Source organism: Paroedura picta, chromosome 12 (genome assembly GCF_049243985.1).
Source record: "Paroedura picta isolate Pp20150507F chromosome 12, Ppicta_v3.0, whole genome shotgun sequence".
Classification (NCBI taxonomy): domain Eukaryota; kingdom Metazoa; phylum Chordata; class Lepidosauria; order Squamata; family Gekkonidae; genus Paroedura; species Paroedura picta.
Window position 1 is genome coordinate 7502858 of NC_135380.1, and position 19541 is coordinate 7522398.

At 46.7% G+C, this 19541-nt stretch overlaps 1 protein-coding gene and 1 long non-coding RNA gene across 10 annotated transcripts in view; one reads left to right on the plus strand and one right to left on the minus strand.

Moving 5' to 3' along the window:
- OPCML (opioid binding protein/cell adhesion molecule like) overlaps positions 1-6055 on the plus strand; it is a 696918-nt gene extending 690863 nt beyond the window's left edge. For 3 of the 9 annotated variants that reach the window (XM_077307199.1, XM_077307201.1, XM_077307204.1), the window contains one exon: positions 4813-6055. In XM_077307199.1, the coding sequence (XP_077163314.1) occupies positions 4813-4913 (101 nt within the window). In that variant the 3' untranslated portion in view covers positions 4914-6055. Of the gene's footprint in view, positions 73-933; positions 1379-4812 lie in introns of those variants that run through there. The other 6 variants (XM_077307198.1, XM_077307203.1, XM_077307206.1 and 3 more) reach the window with 4 other exon arrangements.
- LOC143822240 (uncharacterized) overlaps positions 1-19541 on the minus strand; it is a 45234-nt gene that overhangs the window by 4636 nt on the left and 21057 nt on the right. The gene's annotated exons all lie outside the window — the stretch shown is intronic.

Genomic DNA, 19541 nt, shown 5'->3' on the forward strand with positions numbered 1-19541 from the left:
GATCGGAGCCCCCGGAGTAACCCAGACAGAAACTGCAGCCAGGGCTCCAAGGCAACGCTCTGCAAGGAACAGGTGAGCACCAGCCTAATTCTTGACACTCAAACTCCCAGTGGGTGAATCCCAACATGCAGGGGAGGGAGAAAAGTCAGAAGGTTCCTTAGGTCAGGCTTCCTTGATGGCCCGGGAAGGGTTTCCTGAATGGATGGGAGTTAATGAGATAAAGATAGAGATGTGTTAAATATTTATTGAGTGATATGAATATATATATGGCAGGGGTAGTCAACCTGCGGTCCTCCAGATGTCCATGGACTACAATTCCCATGAGCCCCTGCCAACGTTTGCTGGCAGGGGCTCACGGGAGTTGTAGTCCATGGACATCTGGACGGCCGCAGGTTGACTACCCCTGATATATGGTCATGTTGACCCACCCACCCCTCCCAAAATAGCCAATGATGGCCCTGGAGGGGGTGGAAAGGGGAGGGGCCCCAGGTGGGCGTGACCACAGTTATGCTTCCCAGCCATATTCTGCATGATGGCGCCACTTCTGGGATTTCTCAAAGCCTGAAGAAAGTTTTGGGGGTTTCTCAATGGTAACAAAGTGGAGATAAGCTGCCTTAGATGGTGCTGGTCTCTTAGATCTCATGCTGTCAGCCTACTCGCTGAACAGCACTGGCCTAACCTGAATCTGCCTTATACTCAATCAGAACCCTGGTCCATCAAGGTCAGTATGGCAGTAGCTCTCCAGGGTCTCAGATGGAGGTCTTTCACATCACCTGCTACTTCTCATTGTAACCGGGGATGCTAAGGCTTGAACCTGGGACCTTCTGTATGCAACGTAGGTGCCCTAACACCAAGCCACCGCCTTTTCTTCACTTGCTGTTCATTGCTATTGCTGGATATCACTGGCCTTGGGTCTCTTTTGGCTCTTTTCAGGGAGCCCTCCAAGAGGCATCGCAAGGAGGACGGATGCCATTCATGGAGGAGCATCCACCACCCGCAAAGCCCAAAACATGGTCCAAGAGCTGTAGTGGCACATGTGCTCTTAACTACCTGCTGCATGTTTGTCGGGTCTCCTGCTCTCGCTTGGCTCCTGTAACCTGCTTAACGCACCAATGTCCAACCAGCACCACTGTACATATAATGGGAATAAAGCGACTAGATCTTCTCCACCTGAGATGCAGCTTTCGGATGCACGAGAAAGGTCACCTCACCAAAAGAGTTGGAAACTCCACCCATCTGACAAGCCTTCAGACCTCTGCTCCCGGTGTGGTTCAATAAACGTTTGGATAATTCCATAGTTTTCTCTCTCTTCTCCTCTTTGTGTGCTATTCATGGGAGCTTGATATACCAGCCTTCTGTTAGGATCCACAACTGTCTTCAGCAGGGGACTTGCACCCAGAAGGTGATGAAAGGGTCCTGTAGTGCCCCCACAGGCTCCTCGACATTCACAATCCTCTTAAGAATTGCTGGTGTGTGATAAACGACACTGGTTACATAGTAGAGTCATAGGGTTCCCCAGTCCAGGCTGGGAAAGTCCTAACTATTTGGGGGTGAGCCTGGGGAGGACAGGGACTTCAGTGGTGTACAATGCCACCAACTCCACCCTCCAAAGCATCCCTTTTATCCAGGAGAAAACTGGTCTCTGTGGTCTGGAAGCGAGCTGTCATTCCAGTTTAAGAAGATGCATACAGTTTTTAGGGGTGTTAGGAAGCAATGGTGTGGGGAGATGCTAGCACATCTGCCAAGTGTGAGGAGCTAATTGTGAAGATTAGCACATCCACGAGGGATAGCTGCATAGACCAATCTCCTCTGGCTCCTTGGGGGCATTCTATGTCCACATGAGTCTCGCTATTCAAACACTGCAACAGAACTGAACTCAAGGGGAGGGTGGAGCCTCTAACTTCAGATTGCCTCACCCTCTTTCCTTGGGCAACCTGGACGCAATCACATGAGTTTTCCTTGTATCATTACTTGGCCCTGCTTAGCAAAGTTGCTATAGTTGCAGAAGGAACACATTTAATTGCACTAATTTATGTAAGACAGTCACGGGTGAGAGATGCAGTCCCAAAGTTCTTGCCTACCACTTGCGTGATGCGTAGGGATTTCAAAACCCATGAAATTGCCTTTTGTCGTTTCCGAGATCCACCCCAAAAGTAAGATCAGCTGGTTCACAATTTCCCCATTGGAAATACAGCCCCTCTTAGCTTTCAGAAACCATGCAATGCATTTTTTTTTTTAACAAAGTATCGTTTCCGGAAATATCCTCTGGTCCTGAAAAGAAACGACAACACAATTATCAGAGCCTGCACGCCCTGTGTGTCTCTTTGCCGGGCGCTTGTGTGCTGTGGTCATTATCAATTTTTAATTAGACGGATGCCATTCAGCTAGTTAAATAACAACTGAAAACAGCCTTTGCGCGCCGCCGCATCGGGAGGGAGGGACAGCGGGGGTGGGGGGAGTCCCCCCCTCAACAGAGAACAAAACGACAAGAATGTAAAACATTTAAGAGCGGTTACTGTGCAAAGGGGGTCCAGATGGGAGGAGCTGGGCACAGATGTGATCTATTCCAAGACTGCAGTCAATCAGCGGCGCTATAAAATCACAGATTAATGAATCAAGCGGCACATAAGGGCTGCCAGCCTCTTTGGTTCCTAACGGTTGCGTTGGGGATTGGAGAAGAAGGGCGGGAGAGAGTAGCTCGGGGCCTCACACAGCTTATTTAGGCTAAGAGTCTATTCTGGGCTTTGAAAGGCTCTGCAAGGAGGAAATTAAATCGAGAGACGGGCGAGGAGTTCCGCCATATGTGACATTCCGAAGCGAGGGAGACGCAGGCGCCACCGGAATGGCAAACGTCGGGTGTGGCGCCACACATGGTCCTGCCGCTGCAGGCCGCCAACGGTGAAATTAGAAACGGGTTTAGTGGTTCAGAGACTCAGCCCTGGCTCTTAATGGAAATTAGCCAAATTTCTCCGCAGGGTCTTCTGCTTGGGTTGCGGCCCAAATCTGGCAAAAGTGAAATTTGAGGCGAACAGGAAGTTATTCTCGCTTGGGAAGAGATAAAGAGGAACATGAAGAGTGCGGCCCAGTACTCTTTTTGGGAGAGGGCGGGGGGGAGGACTCCGTTAGCTCTGAATTCTTTACTAAAAGTGGATCAGTTCTAAAACAGAGACCCTCCTCCAGGAAACCACATGTTCTCCTGCCATAGCAGGTCCTTCAGCACCACTGTATACGACTGCAGTCTCCAGTCTATCTAGATTTATTTATTTATTTGTATTTTTATGCCGCCCTTCCGTACGGCTCTGGGTGGTTTACATAAAACATTTCGGAACATTTTGGAACATTTACATAGAACACTATTTAGGTCCAGTAACACCGCATAAACCAAGAAGAAAAAGGAGAAGAGTTTGTTTTTGTACCCCGCTTTTCACTGCCCGAAGGAGTCTCAAAGCAGTTTACAATCGCCTTCCCTTCCTCTCCCCACAGCAGACATCCTGTGAGGTAGGTAAGGCTGAGAGAGCTCTGACAGAACTGCTCTGTGAGAACAGCTCTAACAGGACTGTGACTAGCCCAAGGTCACGCAGCTGGTTGCATGTGGAAGAGCAAGGGATCCAACCTGCCTCTCCAAATTAGAGGGTTGCATCTCTTAACCACCACAAGCTCAAAGCTCCCCTTGCCAGATACCAGTCCTATGGGAAAAGCTGTGCAGGACTTCTTGTATAGGGAATTCTGAGTAGACCATATATCCATGCATGCTTTGCTGCTTCTTGCTTTAGCAAAATCTGCAGCCTGCTGCCTAAATGCTTTGAAGATGCAACAGCTGGTAGTTAGTTTTTTAAACTCACTCTGCTAAGTTGTCATGCTCATGTGCAGGTGCCGTAATAAACCACGGTTAGTTGATTTCCCAGTAACTGAGATTTTTGCTCCCAGCTGAATCCTAACCTCGGGGGTCTGTAATCATCTCCTTTTGGATGCCACCTTTTGTGGCAGTTAGTTGAGCTCGTCTGCACATCATATAAAGAGAGGCGGGAAGGAGGGATTTTGTGAGCCCGGCAGTTAAGCAGGATCATATCCAGACTAACAAAGCTGTCTTTGTTTGAGGCTTGTGAACTGAGCCCAGCTCTGCTTTCAAAGAACATATGGGAGCTGGAATGTTTGTTTGGTGTTAGAAGAAGGGAAGGTGATTGTAAGCTGCTTTTGAGATGTATTCAGGTAGTGAAAAGCGGGGTATAGAAGCCAACTGTTCTTCTTCTTAGTGTGCTTTTCTGCATTCTCATTTTTCCTCACTTGGAAGTTCCTGTTTCTTGGGAGGGATCAAGAGCCTGTCCCCAAGTGTAACCAGGTATCCCCTGGAATTATAATTCATCTATAGGTGACAGAGATCACTTCCCCTGGATAAAATGTCTGCTCTGATGTATGAACTCCACAATATTATACCCCAAAATGAGGCTCTTCCCTGTCCCAAATCCCGCCCACTCCTGGCTGCACCCCCAAAGTCTCCAGGTGTTTCCCAACCCAGAGCTGGCAATTCTATGGAGGGCTGTTCTGCACATGTGCAATGGTTGGTGCAATATTACATCAGTTTATGTCCAGTATATAAAAGCTGTAGTTTAAACCTGCAGGGAGATATGTTGAGCATAACCTGGTGTAATAATGAATCTACCACTAGAGGGAGCAAAACAGAAAAAAATTGCTCCTGAAGAAACAGGAATTTACAAGCTAGGAAAACAAGAATGCAGAAAAGCCCAGAGAAAGATCTTGTATAGTCTTCTCTTACCCTGATGATAACTGGCATTCGTTTCTTCTCACCTGCAGGCCCCGGAGCAGTACACGATGGGAACAACTCTGCGTCAAGAGGGATGGCTTCCCTTTGGCTATCAGGCACCCTGCTTGCTCATTTTCTCCTCAAGTTTTGATAAGAAAAATGAGGGTCCTTGCATTCGATGCCTGGCTTCTCCCACACCACAGACTTTTAACCATCCACACTGCTGGGGGAGGGAAGGGATTAAGAAAAAGGTAATGGAAAAAACACACACAAAATCTACAGCTTGAATATACTGCCGGGAGGGGGCACAGGGAGGGGGAGGGCAACTAGGTTCCAAGTCAACCACCCAGTCAGGATTGGTCAATGACGGGCATTTCACAAAGCAGAATTGTTTTCATTTCCTTCCCTGGCCCCGCCCTTCAGACCCTATTTATGAATAACCGACCTCTCATTCTACAGTCAAGCGCTTCTCGACTGAGCCGGTGAAATGCCCCAGGAGACGCGTCTTGGTCTGAGAGACGATGCACAGTGGAAAGTTAAAACGAGTAAAACGAAACAAAACAAAAAAAAGTGTCCTATTATTATCTCTGTGTCTCTTGAGCAAAAGGATTGTTCTTTCTACTTGTTACCCTGTACATACCTGTTCATGTTTCTAACTGTTCGATTACAACACTCTGGTTTCATTTCACGTCAGTCTGGGTGGACGTTTCAATTGGGTTCCCATCCTGTCAGTCAATGCTTCCCCCCACCCCCTGCCCTGTGGGTTATATTGGAAGCATGGGGGCTGGAGCTGACCCTGCTGGACCAGTCACGTCCTCTGACAGACAGTGAGTCAGCCAACCGGTGCGAGGGAAGACAGGGGGAGTTGGCCCTGTTCCATAGAAGCCTAAAGCTAGAGGGACTCGTCAATGTAGATAAATAGACAGAATGGTGAGTCATGCGCCTCCCATTTATCAGAATAATCATGCTGCCGTTCTGCCCATTCACCCATCCATCTAATTATCCATCCATCTGCCTTTCCAGTAATCCATTCGCCATATTTATCAATCAATCAATGTAATTATCTATGCTGTTTTTTTTAATCCAAATCTTTCCTCCTCCGTTTCCCATCCGTTCTCCCAACCATCCATCAGTATAATCACCTCTTATTGAGTCCCACCTCTATCTAAACCACTTTTAAAAAATTCCTCATCATTCAAACCATCGTCATCCTCATCTTTCTCATTTAAAATTCTGTTGCAGCCTCTTCATCTCCTCTGATGCAGAGTGGGGACATTTAGGCAGCTCTTTGGGGCGGGGCAGGGGCGGGGGTGGGGGGGGGGAAGGGTTGTCCAGAAACTAATGGCACAGATAACCAAACAGGAACCGAGAGGAAAGGCACAACATTGAATGGCACCCCAACAAAGACACACCGATTAAAGTCAGCGATTTCAGGTCTCTCACTTTCTTTCTGCAAAACGAAGCAAGCTCATCCCTGGGTCAAGTCATCCATCGCAAAAGCATTGCCTTAAAAAGCTGTTTATATACCGGGAGCAATTCTACCAACGACTCCTTCCGAGCTCCTCAGTTTGCTATTGCATATGGACATTCCAAGAACTGACAAAAAAAATCCGCCTTTCCCTCCCTTGTGGGTCAGCAAAGTTATCAGTCCTTTTTTCCCAGCCTCAACCTCCCCTTGCATTTCCATGGCAAGCAAACAAACAAATCCATCCATTCAGAAGCCTACAGAGGCCAATTACGTTGCTAGCATGTTGACTTTAGACTTTGCGTTTGTTTGGGTACCTCTTCAGAGCAAAGGGCACTTGACGCCAACTTTAATTTCTGAGCATTTGATTAATGTTGGAAAGGGGGAGGAAAAACGATTGGGAAAGAGGACAAGGAAAAGCAAAACACATTCTCCTGATCTCCTGTCTCTCTGCTACTCCCACCGGGTCTCGGAGAATGCTTCGCCAAGAGAACTCCGCAGCTACTGTTTACGAAAACAGAGCGACAGCCCTGGGTCGCCAGCAACTCTTTTCGAGGACTCAGGTCTTGAAGTCAAGAAGTCCGGCTCTGCTCTGCTCCTTGCCTAAATTCTGTAGGAGAGAACCACCGAGAGGAGATTCTCCCGCACAGGTTTCATCGAAATGCAAGGCTGTCGGAGAAACGAGAGAAGTTCTCGTGCAAGAAACACAAGAATGTGTCTTGTGCACTGAAAGAAAGAAAAAACTGTGCTGGACATTAAGCGGAAGAGCTTACCGTGGGCCTGCACTGCTAAATCAAGCCGACCTTTGCCAAACTGGAAGCATCCTGCCGCAAAATAGTTCCCCAGGACAGCACTGGATGAATGGGGGGAAATGAAGCAAGGATCCTAACACTATATATCTATTGATTTTCCTCTTTGGAAATTTTCTCCATAGGAAGACGGTCCTGTCACTGTCACGTATCTCGCCTAGACTGGGGAGACCCATGGGCAGTAAGGACGTCTACTGCCTATGTTACTGAGCTGCTAACAGCCGTGTCTTGGGAACTCTAATGTGACCTTGTGGATGGCAAGTGACTGGTGCCAATTCCCGACGGGTCTGTGCGGATGATCAGAAAAAAAATGTGCCATTCCGATTATCTATACATGTAGTACATGAATGATTCTTTAAAAGAGAGAGAGAGAGAGAGAGAGTCTGATATTTACTTATACAAGACTAAACATTTGGGTGGTATATTCATAACAAGACGTTGGAACAGTCAGGGCTTTGTTTTCAGACGTACAACGGAGCCGTTCCTCGACTGCATCGCTCATGAATGTACTGACTGCTTCCCATAATGTATTGTTTTGTTGTTTCCCAAAATTGCCTGCTTGCCTCCGGATCTAAAGGAAAACGAAAGCAAAACTAGGTCAAAGCCTTTCTGGAGGGGGTTAAAAAAAGGATAGAACAAGTATTGCACTGCTTCATCAGTTATCCGAGGACATTTACCTTCCCCCGCGCTTTCTGCTAGAAGGCCAAGTGATGTGGAAAAGAGAAGGGGAAAGCGTGCATAAGCAAATGCACCCTTCGTTGGAAGCACTTCACAGGCATGGTGCCATGGAGAGATGCAACATCATGAAGCTGAGTTAAGCCCTGCAAGGAATGAGCTGCCGGGATCCAGCTGAAAGGGATTTGGCCAGGCCAAACCATCACTTTAAGTCCTGCATTTTTCCTGCAGCCCAAAATCAGGCAGATATTCCCAGGCACGCCCAAGCAGGACACGAAGGCACTAAAGAAATGGAAGCACTGCACAGCAACAAGCCAATTCTGTTGGGTGTTTTTTTCGGAAACAATTATACAAAGCACACACCGATATACAAAACAACAACTCAAGCCTGCAGAAATCAGTGACAGGCTTGATCCACCATAAACTCCTGGGCTTGAGCTGTAAGTCACGATACAGTTGAAGACTCTGTTGTTCCTAGGGTTGCCAGCTGCAGGTGGTGGCTGGAGATCTCCTGGGATTACAGCTATGCTCTGGGTGACGGCGATCAGTCCATCTGGAGCAATGGCTGCTTTGGAAGGTGGAATGACATTCTACCCCACTGAAGTCCCTCCTCAAACCCCACCCTCCACTGACTTGCTCCCCATCTCCAGGAATTTCTCAACCCAAAGCTGGTAGACTTAGCTGCTCCTAAGATTGTCCCCCCCCCCCCCCAATTCAGGACTCCAGACAAACAGTCGGCCAAAGGGATTTGGGAATGTAAGTCGTAGAAATAGAGTTTAGCCTCTCAGAAGCAGATCAGAAAGCAACGATTTTAAGAAGCTTAGAAGGATGCTATGGACCTCTATAGAAGTTTTTTTTTTAAGATACTGAACTCCCGTTGATGAACTCCCGTTGAGCAATTGCCTCCAGAATGGGAAACACCCCCCCCCCCGCGTAACATCCACTTTAGCACATGTTAGATTTTGGAATCATGTCTCAGAAGGTCAGCCCCATTCAGAAGGGAGCTGCCCAGTAAAAGGAACAAAAGACATGCCTAGTCCTTGGTTTTTCATTAACAAGCCCCTCCAGAATTGCATGTACTGAAGTGGTGGTGATAAAGCAAGGACCCTGTTTGCTTGATAGCAGCTCAAGTGCCTGATGTCTGAACATTTGCACATGCATCAGGGAGGATGCATTTGGCTGGAGGAGAAAGGGGGTGGTCGGGTGGTAGGAAAGTTCCCTGGCCCGCCCCTTCTGGTTGCCCTCTTTAGGAGCGACACTGCAAAAAAGCATGGCCATCGATCGCAAAGAGAGCTGGGAGGGTTGTGCAGTGACGCTGCTTGGTAAATTGCGTCGTTCGATTGAAACTGGGCATGCTCAAACCCATTCACCTCTTGGAGGTTACGTATGAGTAACTGTGGACTGCATTTCAGCTATTGATCCCGATCCAGGGAGGGGGGAAGTGATCCTTAAATCTCATGGAACTCAATGGCACAAAGCTAGTATTTAGCCAGTTTACAATCACAGTAATACATTTTTTTTCTCCCCAGGATCAAGGCCTTTCAGGTTCTGGGAACACATGAACCTGCCATATACTGAGTCAGAGGATTGGTCCATTAAGGGAAGTATTGCTTTAGGATGCTTAGGGCTGATCCTCCGTTGAGCAGGGGGTTGGACTAGATGGCCTGTATGGCCCCTTCCAACTCTAGGATTCTATGATTGTCTGCTCAGACTGGCAGTTCTTCTCCAGGGTCTTAGGCCTATTCCTGGTCCTGAACCTTTAAACTGGAGATACCACGGATTGAACCTGGGGTGTTCTGCATGCCAGGCAGATGTTCTACCACTCAACCACAGCCCATCTCCCTGAGTCTAAGGATAATTCATACATGCTGTTTAATGGGGCTCTTTAACGGAAGCCAGAAGGCTTAACAAAAAGCCCCATGGGCATTCCCTTCTCCAAACTGACAATGACCAAACATTAATCTCAATGGCGGAATGACCATATGAAGGGCAACATGAGTCTTCTGTCTGAAAACACCGTCACACTTTTCCTAGTGTTTTTTTATGTCTAGGGTAGCTAGGTGCCTGCCTGGAACCCCCAGGAGATTTTGGGGGACAGGGGAAAGGATGTTGTCAATGCCACTTCAGGATAAATCCTAGAAGCAACTCCATTGGTCTGTTAGGATTTTGCCAGTCTCTTTTACCCTAGAAATCAGGGCAATGCTCGAGCACTGAGGTCTTGGCCAGAAGTGAGGTTGGCACTCTGTTTTTCTCCTGTATCTCATTTGAGCACTGGGAGGGAACAGGGATGCTTAGACCCTGGCCTGCCTGCCTACAGCAGCCATGTCTACGTCCCTTGAATCTAATTCATTATGGAGAAGGGTTGTGCCCTACCATATATTCCAACCTAAACTGGTAGAAAGTGCCTTCAGGGTGCAGTTGACTTATGGAGAACCCCATAGAGTTTGCGAGGCATAAGATGTACAGAGGTGGTTTGCCGATGCCTGCCTCTGTGTAATGACCCTGGGCTTCCTTGGGAGTCTCCGATCCAAATACTAACCAGGATCACCTCTGGGTAGCTTCCAAGATCTGATGCGATCAAGCTAGCCTGACCTGGAGTCCAAGCAGATGGGAAGTGGATCCCCCGCCACCACTTCCCCCCAGCAATTTCGTGCATTCGGGCACTTCCTGGGGTTCCCTCTGATTTTCTCTGATCTTTTCCAGATTTGCTTTGCTGCAAAGTTTTGGGGAAGATCACACCAAAGCCTAGATAGCTGCTGTGTGGATGGACAAGTGTGGGTTTGCCCAGAATTGCCTGTGTGGCAATGATTCCCACCTTCCCTTATCCTTTGCAGGGCTTGTTTTAGTTCTAACTGGAAAATGACACTCAATATAACAGTCTCTTGGCCTTTCCACTGCAGAGATATAAGGGGAAAGGTCTATAATAATATTCAGTGTCCATTTATAATAAACACTGAATAGGCCCCAGCAGTGGGGGGAATGGTTGGAGATTGTGGCCAGGAAGCTATGGGGAAATCTGCCATATCTACACAAGCTGGTTACCTATTTGGAAAACACGTATAGCCTCTGAAGCCCACCTGTGATAAAAACAGCCTTTCGTGTCAATGTGCAATGTTCTCATTTTATAGGAGCAAGAGATGGGAGGTGGGAAAGAAAAAGAGAATAGTACGTATACATCTTTGATTGTTCCAAAGCAAACTGCACAAAAACACATTTAAAATAACATGCACTGTTTTAAAAGGGTGATTTTTTCTTCTCTGCAGCCCCAAGAAGAAATACCAGGGGCAATTTTTTCCTGCGGCCTTTTAACCAGAATGGGCCGGTGGGAGGGGGGCACAGTGTCAATACAGGCTGTGAGAATGGCCCAGTTTTGCAGCAAACCGAAGTTTTGTCCACAGGGACAAGTGAGTGATGTCCAAAAATGACGTGAACAATACTGTGAGTGGTGGGTGGTCGCTTTCCGCACCATTGGCTCATTGGGTTGGCTAGAACTGTTGCTCATTCCCACATTTTTCATGTCCCAGTTCTAATGGCTAGAAACGCAGATTCCTTCCAGTAACAAAAAGCAAAACATAGAATGTCCATAACGAGAATTCTCACACTTCGTCAGATGACTGCATTTCAGAATTTGTTTTCCTTTTAAAAAGAGAGAGAACCCAAATAAAGATTGTTCAATATCAGCAAGTTCTGACTTTCCCTCTGCCACCCCTGACGGTGAGAGATTTTTTTTTGGGGGGGGGGAGATTTGAGGGGGGTTATTTGCGTAGTCTAGCTTTGGGGAAGGAGGGGGGGGAAAGGGGAAGCCGAATTTGTTTTTGTTTTTTCCAAAGACAGGGACAATTGAATGAACTTTATAACTGGCAGGCGCCATATGTCAGACAAATGCTTTTGATACGTGAATCATAGAATGAGATTGTTGAACGGAAGAAATTCTTTCAACAATCACTTTCTTGGCCAACGAGTTATGGCGACCCTTCATAGATTTTCGAAGCAAGAGGTATCAGAGATGGTTGGCCATTGCCTGCCTCCAAGTCACGACTCTGGATTTCCTGGGTGGTCTCCCATCCAAAAACTGACCTAGACTGACCCTGCTTAGCTTCTGAAATCTGACAAGATCAGGCTAGCATCAGCTATCCAAGTCAGGGTCTACAATGACAACTAGGAGAGAGAGAGAGAGAGTATCTACAGTCTTAAACTAACAGGAGAAACCTATTGACCTACATAAGTAATTAATGCTGCAGTCTAAAACTTTACAAGGTCCAAAAGGACATGTGAAGGTCCACACATGCTGACATGGAGCTCTGTGAACAACTTGGAGTCACACGGAGCCATTACAAATCCAAGCTTGGTCACCCCTTTTAGAATGCACTTCCAATCCAGAGATCCTGGGCATTCCTGCCGGCCACTCTCCCGCACAACATGGGACTCACTCACAGTTTATGAGGAGCACATCTTTGTGCACTTCAAATTCCTAGTGGGCCAACTTTTATGTTGAAACAGACAAGTGTGACATATGCAACGGAACACCCACACATAGGGTAGACCACTGAACCAGACAAAGGTCAGTTTTCGTTCAGTTAAGGTACCCAATACAAGAGATAAAAGGTCAACGAGATTGAAATTCACATCTCTCACAAAATGTGGAAATTCCATCTGCACCCAGATCTCTGCAGGGGAATTCCATCTAGCATGGCTCCCAAAGCTCCGTGTCTTGAGGAAGCTACTCTAGGCCATCTTTGAGCTTAAGGAAAAGAACCACAACTTCCCCCTCCCCCCACCCCGCCAAAAAGACTAATCCAAGAATTGCTTCCATTATTTCCAGCTACTGGGGAGCATTTAAACAAAACAATAAAAATATTGTTCAAGTTACTTGTGCAATGTATAAGTGCAATTGTGAGGAACCATGTTGGGTGTATGAAATCGTTAACCTGTCCATTTCTGAGTCCTCTTTGCTAGACTTTGAAGTTCTTCTGTGACCTTAACGGTGAAATTCTTCTAGCTGTGTCAAGGCGACGGGGCGTGCACATTGTTTTCACACGATTTATCCTTTAAGCAAACCAACAAAACAAACACACACACACTGCACACACAGAATAGTAAATAAATTGTCAGTGTTCAGATGCTTTAATGAGAAAGAAAAAAAGCAAATTCTATCCAATGTTTCTGGAGCATTTTTGTTCTTTAATTCTGTCGGACTTCTAGAGATACTTTAAAAAAAAATTTATTTCTTTAAAAAAAGAAAAGGCAAATCAAAGTCAAGTCTCTCTTTTTTTCCCATCAATAATCGTATTAAAGGGTGAATATACTACCTGAATTTTGTGCATGTTACATTGTAGTTGTAACCTTTTCTAATTCGAAAATGAATAAGAGATGGTTGTGATTGTGCAGTGTACCAATAAAGTTTGAAGAAATTTGTACCTTTGGGGAATTTTATCTGAGACTAGATTTTTGTTTCATTATTACTGAATACTGCACCTAATTTCCAAAAGCATCCTTATATGAAATTTAAAAAGGGTGAAGAGCTACCATCTTCCGTTTTATGCACTGATGTGTGTATAGACAAACACTGAGACAAACAAGTGTAACCCCCATCCACAATCTGATGCTGGGTCTCCCAAACTGCCCAAGACATTAGCAAAGGGCTCTCCAGTATGAACAGTAAGAGAATCTTTGGATTCCAGTCTGGGCAAAACTCAGGCAAAGGGCTCTATAGCATGAATAGCAACAGGATCTTCAGATTCCAGTCTGGCCAAGACACAGGCAAAGGGCTCTATAGCGTGAATAGCAACAGGATCTTCAGATTCCAGTCTGGTCAAGACACAGGCAAAGGGCTCTATAGAGTGAATAGCAAGAGGATCTTCAGTTTCCAGTCTGGCCAAGAGAGAGGCAAAGGGCTCTATAGCGTGAATAGCAACAGGATCTTCAGTTTGTAGCTGTTGGCAGAAGAGGGCCTCATTTCTGCGGTTCCTATCTTTCAACAATAGCAGAACCACTTAAGTCACTTCTGACCTTTATTAGGTTAAATGTCCATGACGATCAGAGGGCAAAAAGGTAGACAAAAAAAAAAAAAAAAAGAGTGAAGGTAGGTAATGGAGTACATTTTGAACAGAAAGCAGAACTACTTTTGTTAAATAAGCTGCCCTCTTTCCCTTACAATCTTCCTTCCCGCCCCATTCTGTGTCCCACAGTCTGCTTCCTGACTTTCCTTTCGGCTTGCTAGCCAACCTGTAAAATCCCATGGCATCTCCCTGCAATCACACATAGGGCAGTTTGTCCCATTTTTCCCCGCCACACTTCACTGATCTGCTCCATCTGCCACGCTTAGCTATTTGCCTGCCATTCACCATTCCACATACTTATAGGAGGAATCTGAGCTACTCTGCCCTGTTTCCACCTGAAAAACAACAACACATCTTTCTGATTTCACTTCCTCCTCACGATGAATCCAAGGAGTATTTTTTTAAACTTTGGAACACATTTTTGGTTATTTGCATCTTTCTCTGCATTGTTTTGCACACCACTAATAGTCAAAATATTTTGTCTACAGGCCACAACACATTCTGGTTTTTACATGTTAGATCAAAAAAAAAAAAAGGAAGAAAAAACACACAAGGGTACGCAGTCCTAGCACATCTGCGAAAACTAGCAGGAAAGCGGTGAATTGAAATCAATGAGCATCCAGCCCACACTGGCACATCCTTTCTCCATTTTCTGACAATCCATCCAGACACCACCTATCAATCTGCCTGTCCGGCTCGCTTTAAACACGGCTCATTCCACTTTACAGAAAACACTTGAGCATAATGAAATCTTTCCCCTTTATCTCCTCTCTGCATTCGGCAGGGGAAGCTCGATGCAGCAAGTCTATACATATATCGGTTAACGCAAGCTGATAAAGAAAATACATTGCCCCCCCCCAACACAAACACACAAAGCAACCTCTGTGTGTGTGTGTTTAATGTCCCTGTAAAATTGCAGAAATGCTTCCAGAGATGTAATGATCTTAAAGAAGGCTAGGAGGTGGGCTGGGGAGGGGGATTAACGGAGATCAAAGAGGACATCCGCTTAACTCCTTTCAACTAGCCTTATCTAATTTGGCCATTAGGACAAATTATTTGGAGGCTGCGAAGCCAGCGGATTACGGTGCATTACTTGTTCTTAGCCTCTGGGCATGTGTTTTTATACTTCAGTTGGGAATGTATAGTGGGGGGGGGGGGGGAGGAAGAACAGAGACAGTCTAATGAACAAGCCAAAGTAGCAGATCTTACCTCTTCCTGCCACATTGCTTCAGGTTCACAGAAATGGCACCAGGACTGCACATTTGCTTGGAGGAAAGAACCTTACAAGTCAGCAGAAGATACATCTGGGTCAACATTACAGTGGCCGACTCCAGACTGGGAAATACATGAAGATTTCGGGGAGTTGGAGCCTGAGGAGGGGAGGGTTCGAGGAGGTTGAGGGGTGTAATGCCATTCAGTCCACCTTCTGCAGCAGCCATTTTATTCAGGGGAACTCATTTCTGGGGGGGTCAACTGTAAATCCAGGCGATCCCCAGCCACAACCTGGAGGTTGGCAAGCACGTTCAGGACTCAGTTCTCAGAACACCGTTTGGTCCTCTGCTGCAATGTAAAGTGGACTTGGGCTTATTTTTTATTCAAAGCACCGATGCTACCTTGACCAGAGTGGGAAAATATGGCTACTTAGGAAGGTAGGCGGTTTTGGTCCCACTCTCCCAGGCGCCACCCTCAAATCTCCAGATACTTGGCTTTGGAAGCCCTACCCCTAATGCAATAGAGCAGGGGTAGTCAACCTGTGGTCCTCCAGATGTCCATGGACTACAATTCCCATGAGCCCCTGCCAGCGTTTGCTGGCAGGGGCTCATGGGAATTGTAGTCCATGGACATCTGGAGGACCACAGGTTGACTACCCCTGCAATAGAGGAGTGGCAGGTGGAAGTCGGCTTGGGATGCCCACTGCAGGGGAAACTTCCCTCCCCTTCCTCTCGCCCGCCCCTCCCTTCTGCAGGTGAGAGTCCACAAAGCAGAGACGGCTGCTTGCAGGGGGGAGGAAGAAGGCCCCTGGTTACGCTTCTCAGTAATCAAGACAGACAATGCCGGCCTCTCTCGTCTTGCCACGAATCCAGCGAAAGAGCTAAATCCTACTTAAGAGCTGACAAACGTCTCATCCCTACAGACCCGCATTAACAACATTTACACAAATGGAGCGCGGGAGCTCAGAGAGATGTTTTCGGTCTCAAGCACAGAGGCCCATTTAGGCTGTTCCCGCAAGTGATGTTTACAGCGGCGGCTATATTCTCCACGTAGGCGTTCTTACTGTTCAGGAGGCAACAGATTATCCACTCCCCCCCCCCACCCTCCAACGCCCAGACTGGAATATCGCACAGTTACAAGCTGAAGTCCGGGCTTGGCGGTACCCGACCGGTTTGCAAATTGTTCCATGCCGATGTGTCCGGACGCCATCATTTGGAGAGAAATGGCTGTGCCACAGTTGAAAACCCTCATTCGTTTAGCCATTTCCCCATCCTTCTGCATTGAAGAAGAAGGAAGAAGGAAGGAAGAAGGAAGGAAGAAGGAGGAGGAGGAGGAGGAGAAGAAGAAGAAGAGTTTTTTTTTTATATGCCACTTTTCTTTACCCAAAGGAGTCTCAAAGCGGCTTACATTTGCCTTCCCTTTCCTCTCCCCACAACAGACACCCTGTGAAGGAGGTGAGGCTGAGAGAGCACTGACATTACTGCTCGGTTAGAACAGCTTCATCTGTGCTGTGACAAGCCCAAGGTCACCCAGCTGGCTGCATGTGGAGGAGCGGGGGATCAAACCCGGCTCGCCAGATTAGAAGTCCTTACTCCTAACCACTACAGCAAGCTGGCTCTCCACTGCAAAATAGCAACTCTTAGATCCTCCAGTCTGCTAGTATCAGTTTTGCAATTATATGGAAAAGAGAAACTGTCTTGTTTAGGCATGGTTGGCCATAATGCTGAAGGTTAACTTTCAAATTATACGCATTTAGCATCTTTGCTCACACCTGTGGCTTCTTCAAACAAAGGGAGAGAAAATCGTACTGTAAGGAAAGGTGGATCAGAACATCTAGATCAGGGGTCATCAATATGGTGCTAAGCATTTTTATTTTATTTATTTATTTATAATTTGATTTATATTCCTTCTCTCTTGACTAAGTCATCTCAAGACCCACATATATACTCCATAAAACCACAAAATACATTAAAACTCCAAAGTTCCATATAACATTAGATAGGATGTGTGGGGGGCTACAGAAGGGTTTTACTGAGCCATGCTTCTGACTGGCTATCGAAGGTTTGATTGGCTATGCATATTTTTATTTATTTATTTAGATTTTTATATACCACCCTTCCATACGGCTCTGGGTGGTTTACACGTTTGAAAAAAAAATTCCTTCAGCGAGAGCTGTCGCCAAAAGACGAGGAGCTACACTGTGCTACTGAAGTGAAGCCGCAACAAGCAATTTGTGGCTGGCTCCGCCTCCTGCAGCGGCCATTTTGCGGCCACCGTTTTCTTGCCGCACCTACCATGCCGTGTCAGGATTCCAAACTGGCTGGAAAAAGGTTGGGGACGCCTGATGCGTGGAGTCTCTTTCCCTCCCAGCTGAACAACTACAAGCTTCTCCTTTTCTTCCTTTGCTTTTTTAATTGCAGCCATCTCCAAGAGCATCATGCTCAGGTCAAAACTGCTTTTTTTTTTTGGGGGGGGACAGATAACTGTGAAAGCTTATTACAGTGTTGTTTCCTGAGCCACCACACCCTACCATACCCAGACATGCTCCCTGGAGGTCTTCTTCCCCATCTCAGCTTCCCAATTTCATGCTGGTGACTTTGTGAGCTCCGGCAGGGAAGCAGCTCTCCCTTGGAGCAGGCCAGGCAGCGGTGGCAGGAGGGGGGATCCGCCCGAGCGGCTTTGGCAATGAAGCAGAGGGGATGTGGCATTTCCGCTGTCTGAGACAAGGCGTCCGGCCATTAATCAGAGGGCCGCTGGGGAATGGCAGGGGACAGGAGCAGGCCCTGGCAGTAATTTTTTACCTCTTACCTGCAAAGTCCTCGCAAAGTCCCTGGCTTGCTGCAGGCAGCAATGGGCAGCTGCAGTGCCCAGCAACTGGCTACACACATCACACTTCCTGCCAGGCCTGAGAGAGGCCATGGGAGTTCTGAGCTCGCACGTGACACTGGCAGTTGTAGAGATACTTTCTACAGACCGTGCCTGACCAAAAGGCACCACAGCACCTGCTGACACCTTTGCTGGGTCCATCCAGTATTTTCACAAAAATGGGCGGGGCTACTTGGGGCTCCTCCCACTGGAAATTTGATAGGCCAGGCGGACTCAAACAACATTGCTTTTGCAGCAGCTGCTACCCCAGTATTGACTTCATTCTCTTCCAGTCCTCTTCCCCAGTGTGCGTTTTAAATTATCCCAGTTCTCCCCTTGAATCATACAATCGTAGAGCTGGAAGGGATCTCCAGGGTCATCTAGTCCAACCCTTTGCACAGTGCAAGAACTCACAGCTACCTGCCCACCCACAGTGACCCCAATTCCATGGCCAAATGATCCCCCCCCCAAAAAAAAATCTCCAGAATCCAGCCTGGCCTGGAGGAAATTCACTTACCATCCCACAGTGGCGCTCAGCAATTCCCTGGGGATGCAAGGAAGGGCCACAAGAGACCAACCAAGCTTATGAGCTTTCCTGTGCAAGCATACTTCTTCAGATATTTGTCCATCAAGGATGTTTTTCAGCCTTGGGTTTCTTGTCCTGAGCAGGGTTTGGAGTAGGCATGTGTGATTTGGTTTGGACAGCCTAAAAGGTACCCAAATCAATATTGATCCACACACTTCTAAGACTCATTGAGTCTGAATCTACTTTCCCCTGTAGTTAAATTGCCCGAATCAGCCTCAACTGAACTGCCAAACTGCATCCGGCCATGATTTGGTCATGTGGACAGCAGGCCATTTATATACCTGATTCCCTTCAACATGATTCAGCTCTCCCACAAATCCATCAGAGGATCCCTTCCAATATTGAGATCTCTAACATCGAGATCATTGTTAGATCTATTGTATTGGTGCCACCCTCTTCTGAATATTATTCTCCCCACCAGGCTGAACTTGGGGGGAAGTCAGGTAACTAAGATGAGAATTGTGACCACCGCCGCTTATATGTTCTATGTAACTTTTGTTGATGTTAATTGGGGTTTTTATGGGGATTTTATTGTGTTTTAACTATTTATGTTGTAAACCACCCTGAGGCCTATTTGGAGAAGGGCGGTCTAAAAATTAAATAATAACAACAATAACAACAATAACAACAATAACAACAATAACAACAATAACAACAATAACAACAATAACAACAACAATAACAACAACAACAACAACAATAACAACAACAATAACAACAACAACAACAATAACAATAACAATACTTTTTCCAAGCTCTCACAGGTACTAGGAAAGACCTAACAGGAGTCCACCCAAACATCCACAGCTATTAAGGAATGTTAAATTTTCCGGTCTTAATCCCCGATTATCATTAAATGTGTCACTGCAGGCCAAATCCCCAGGGGAAGACCTATTCAAAGGGCCAACCTATTCAAAGGGCTAAGCCCGATGCCTGCCGGGTCATGAGTGCATGACCAGATTTGCAGTGAGAACGTACTGTAGCGTTTTGACCTCTTTGGCTTGCCATACCGGATGGTGTTGGAGCTCAGCCCTTAATTAGGCTGATTATGTTCCACGCCTGGCTTTTCAGTTTTGGTTTTTTGCCTTGCCAGCCAGAAGCTGCAGCT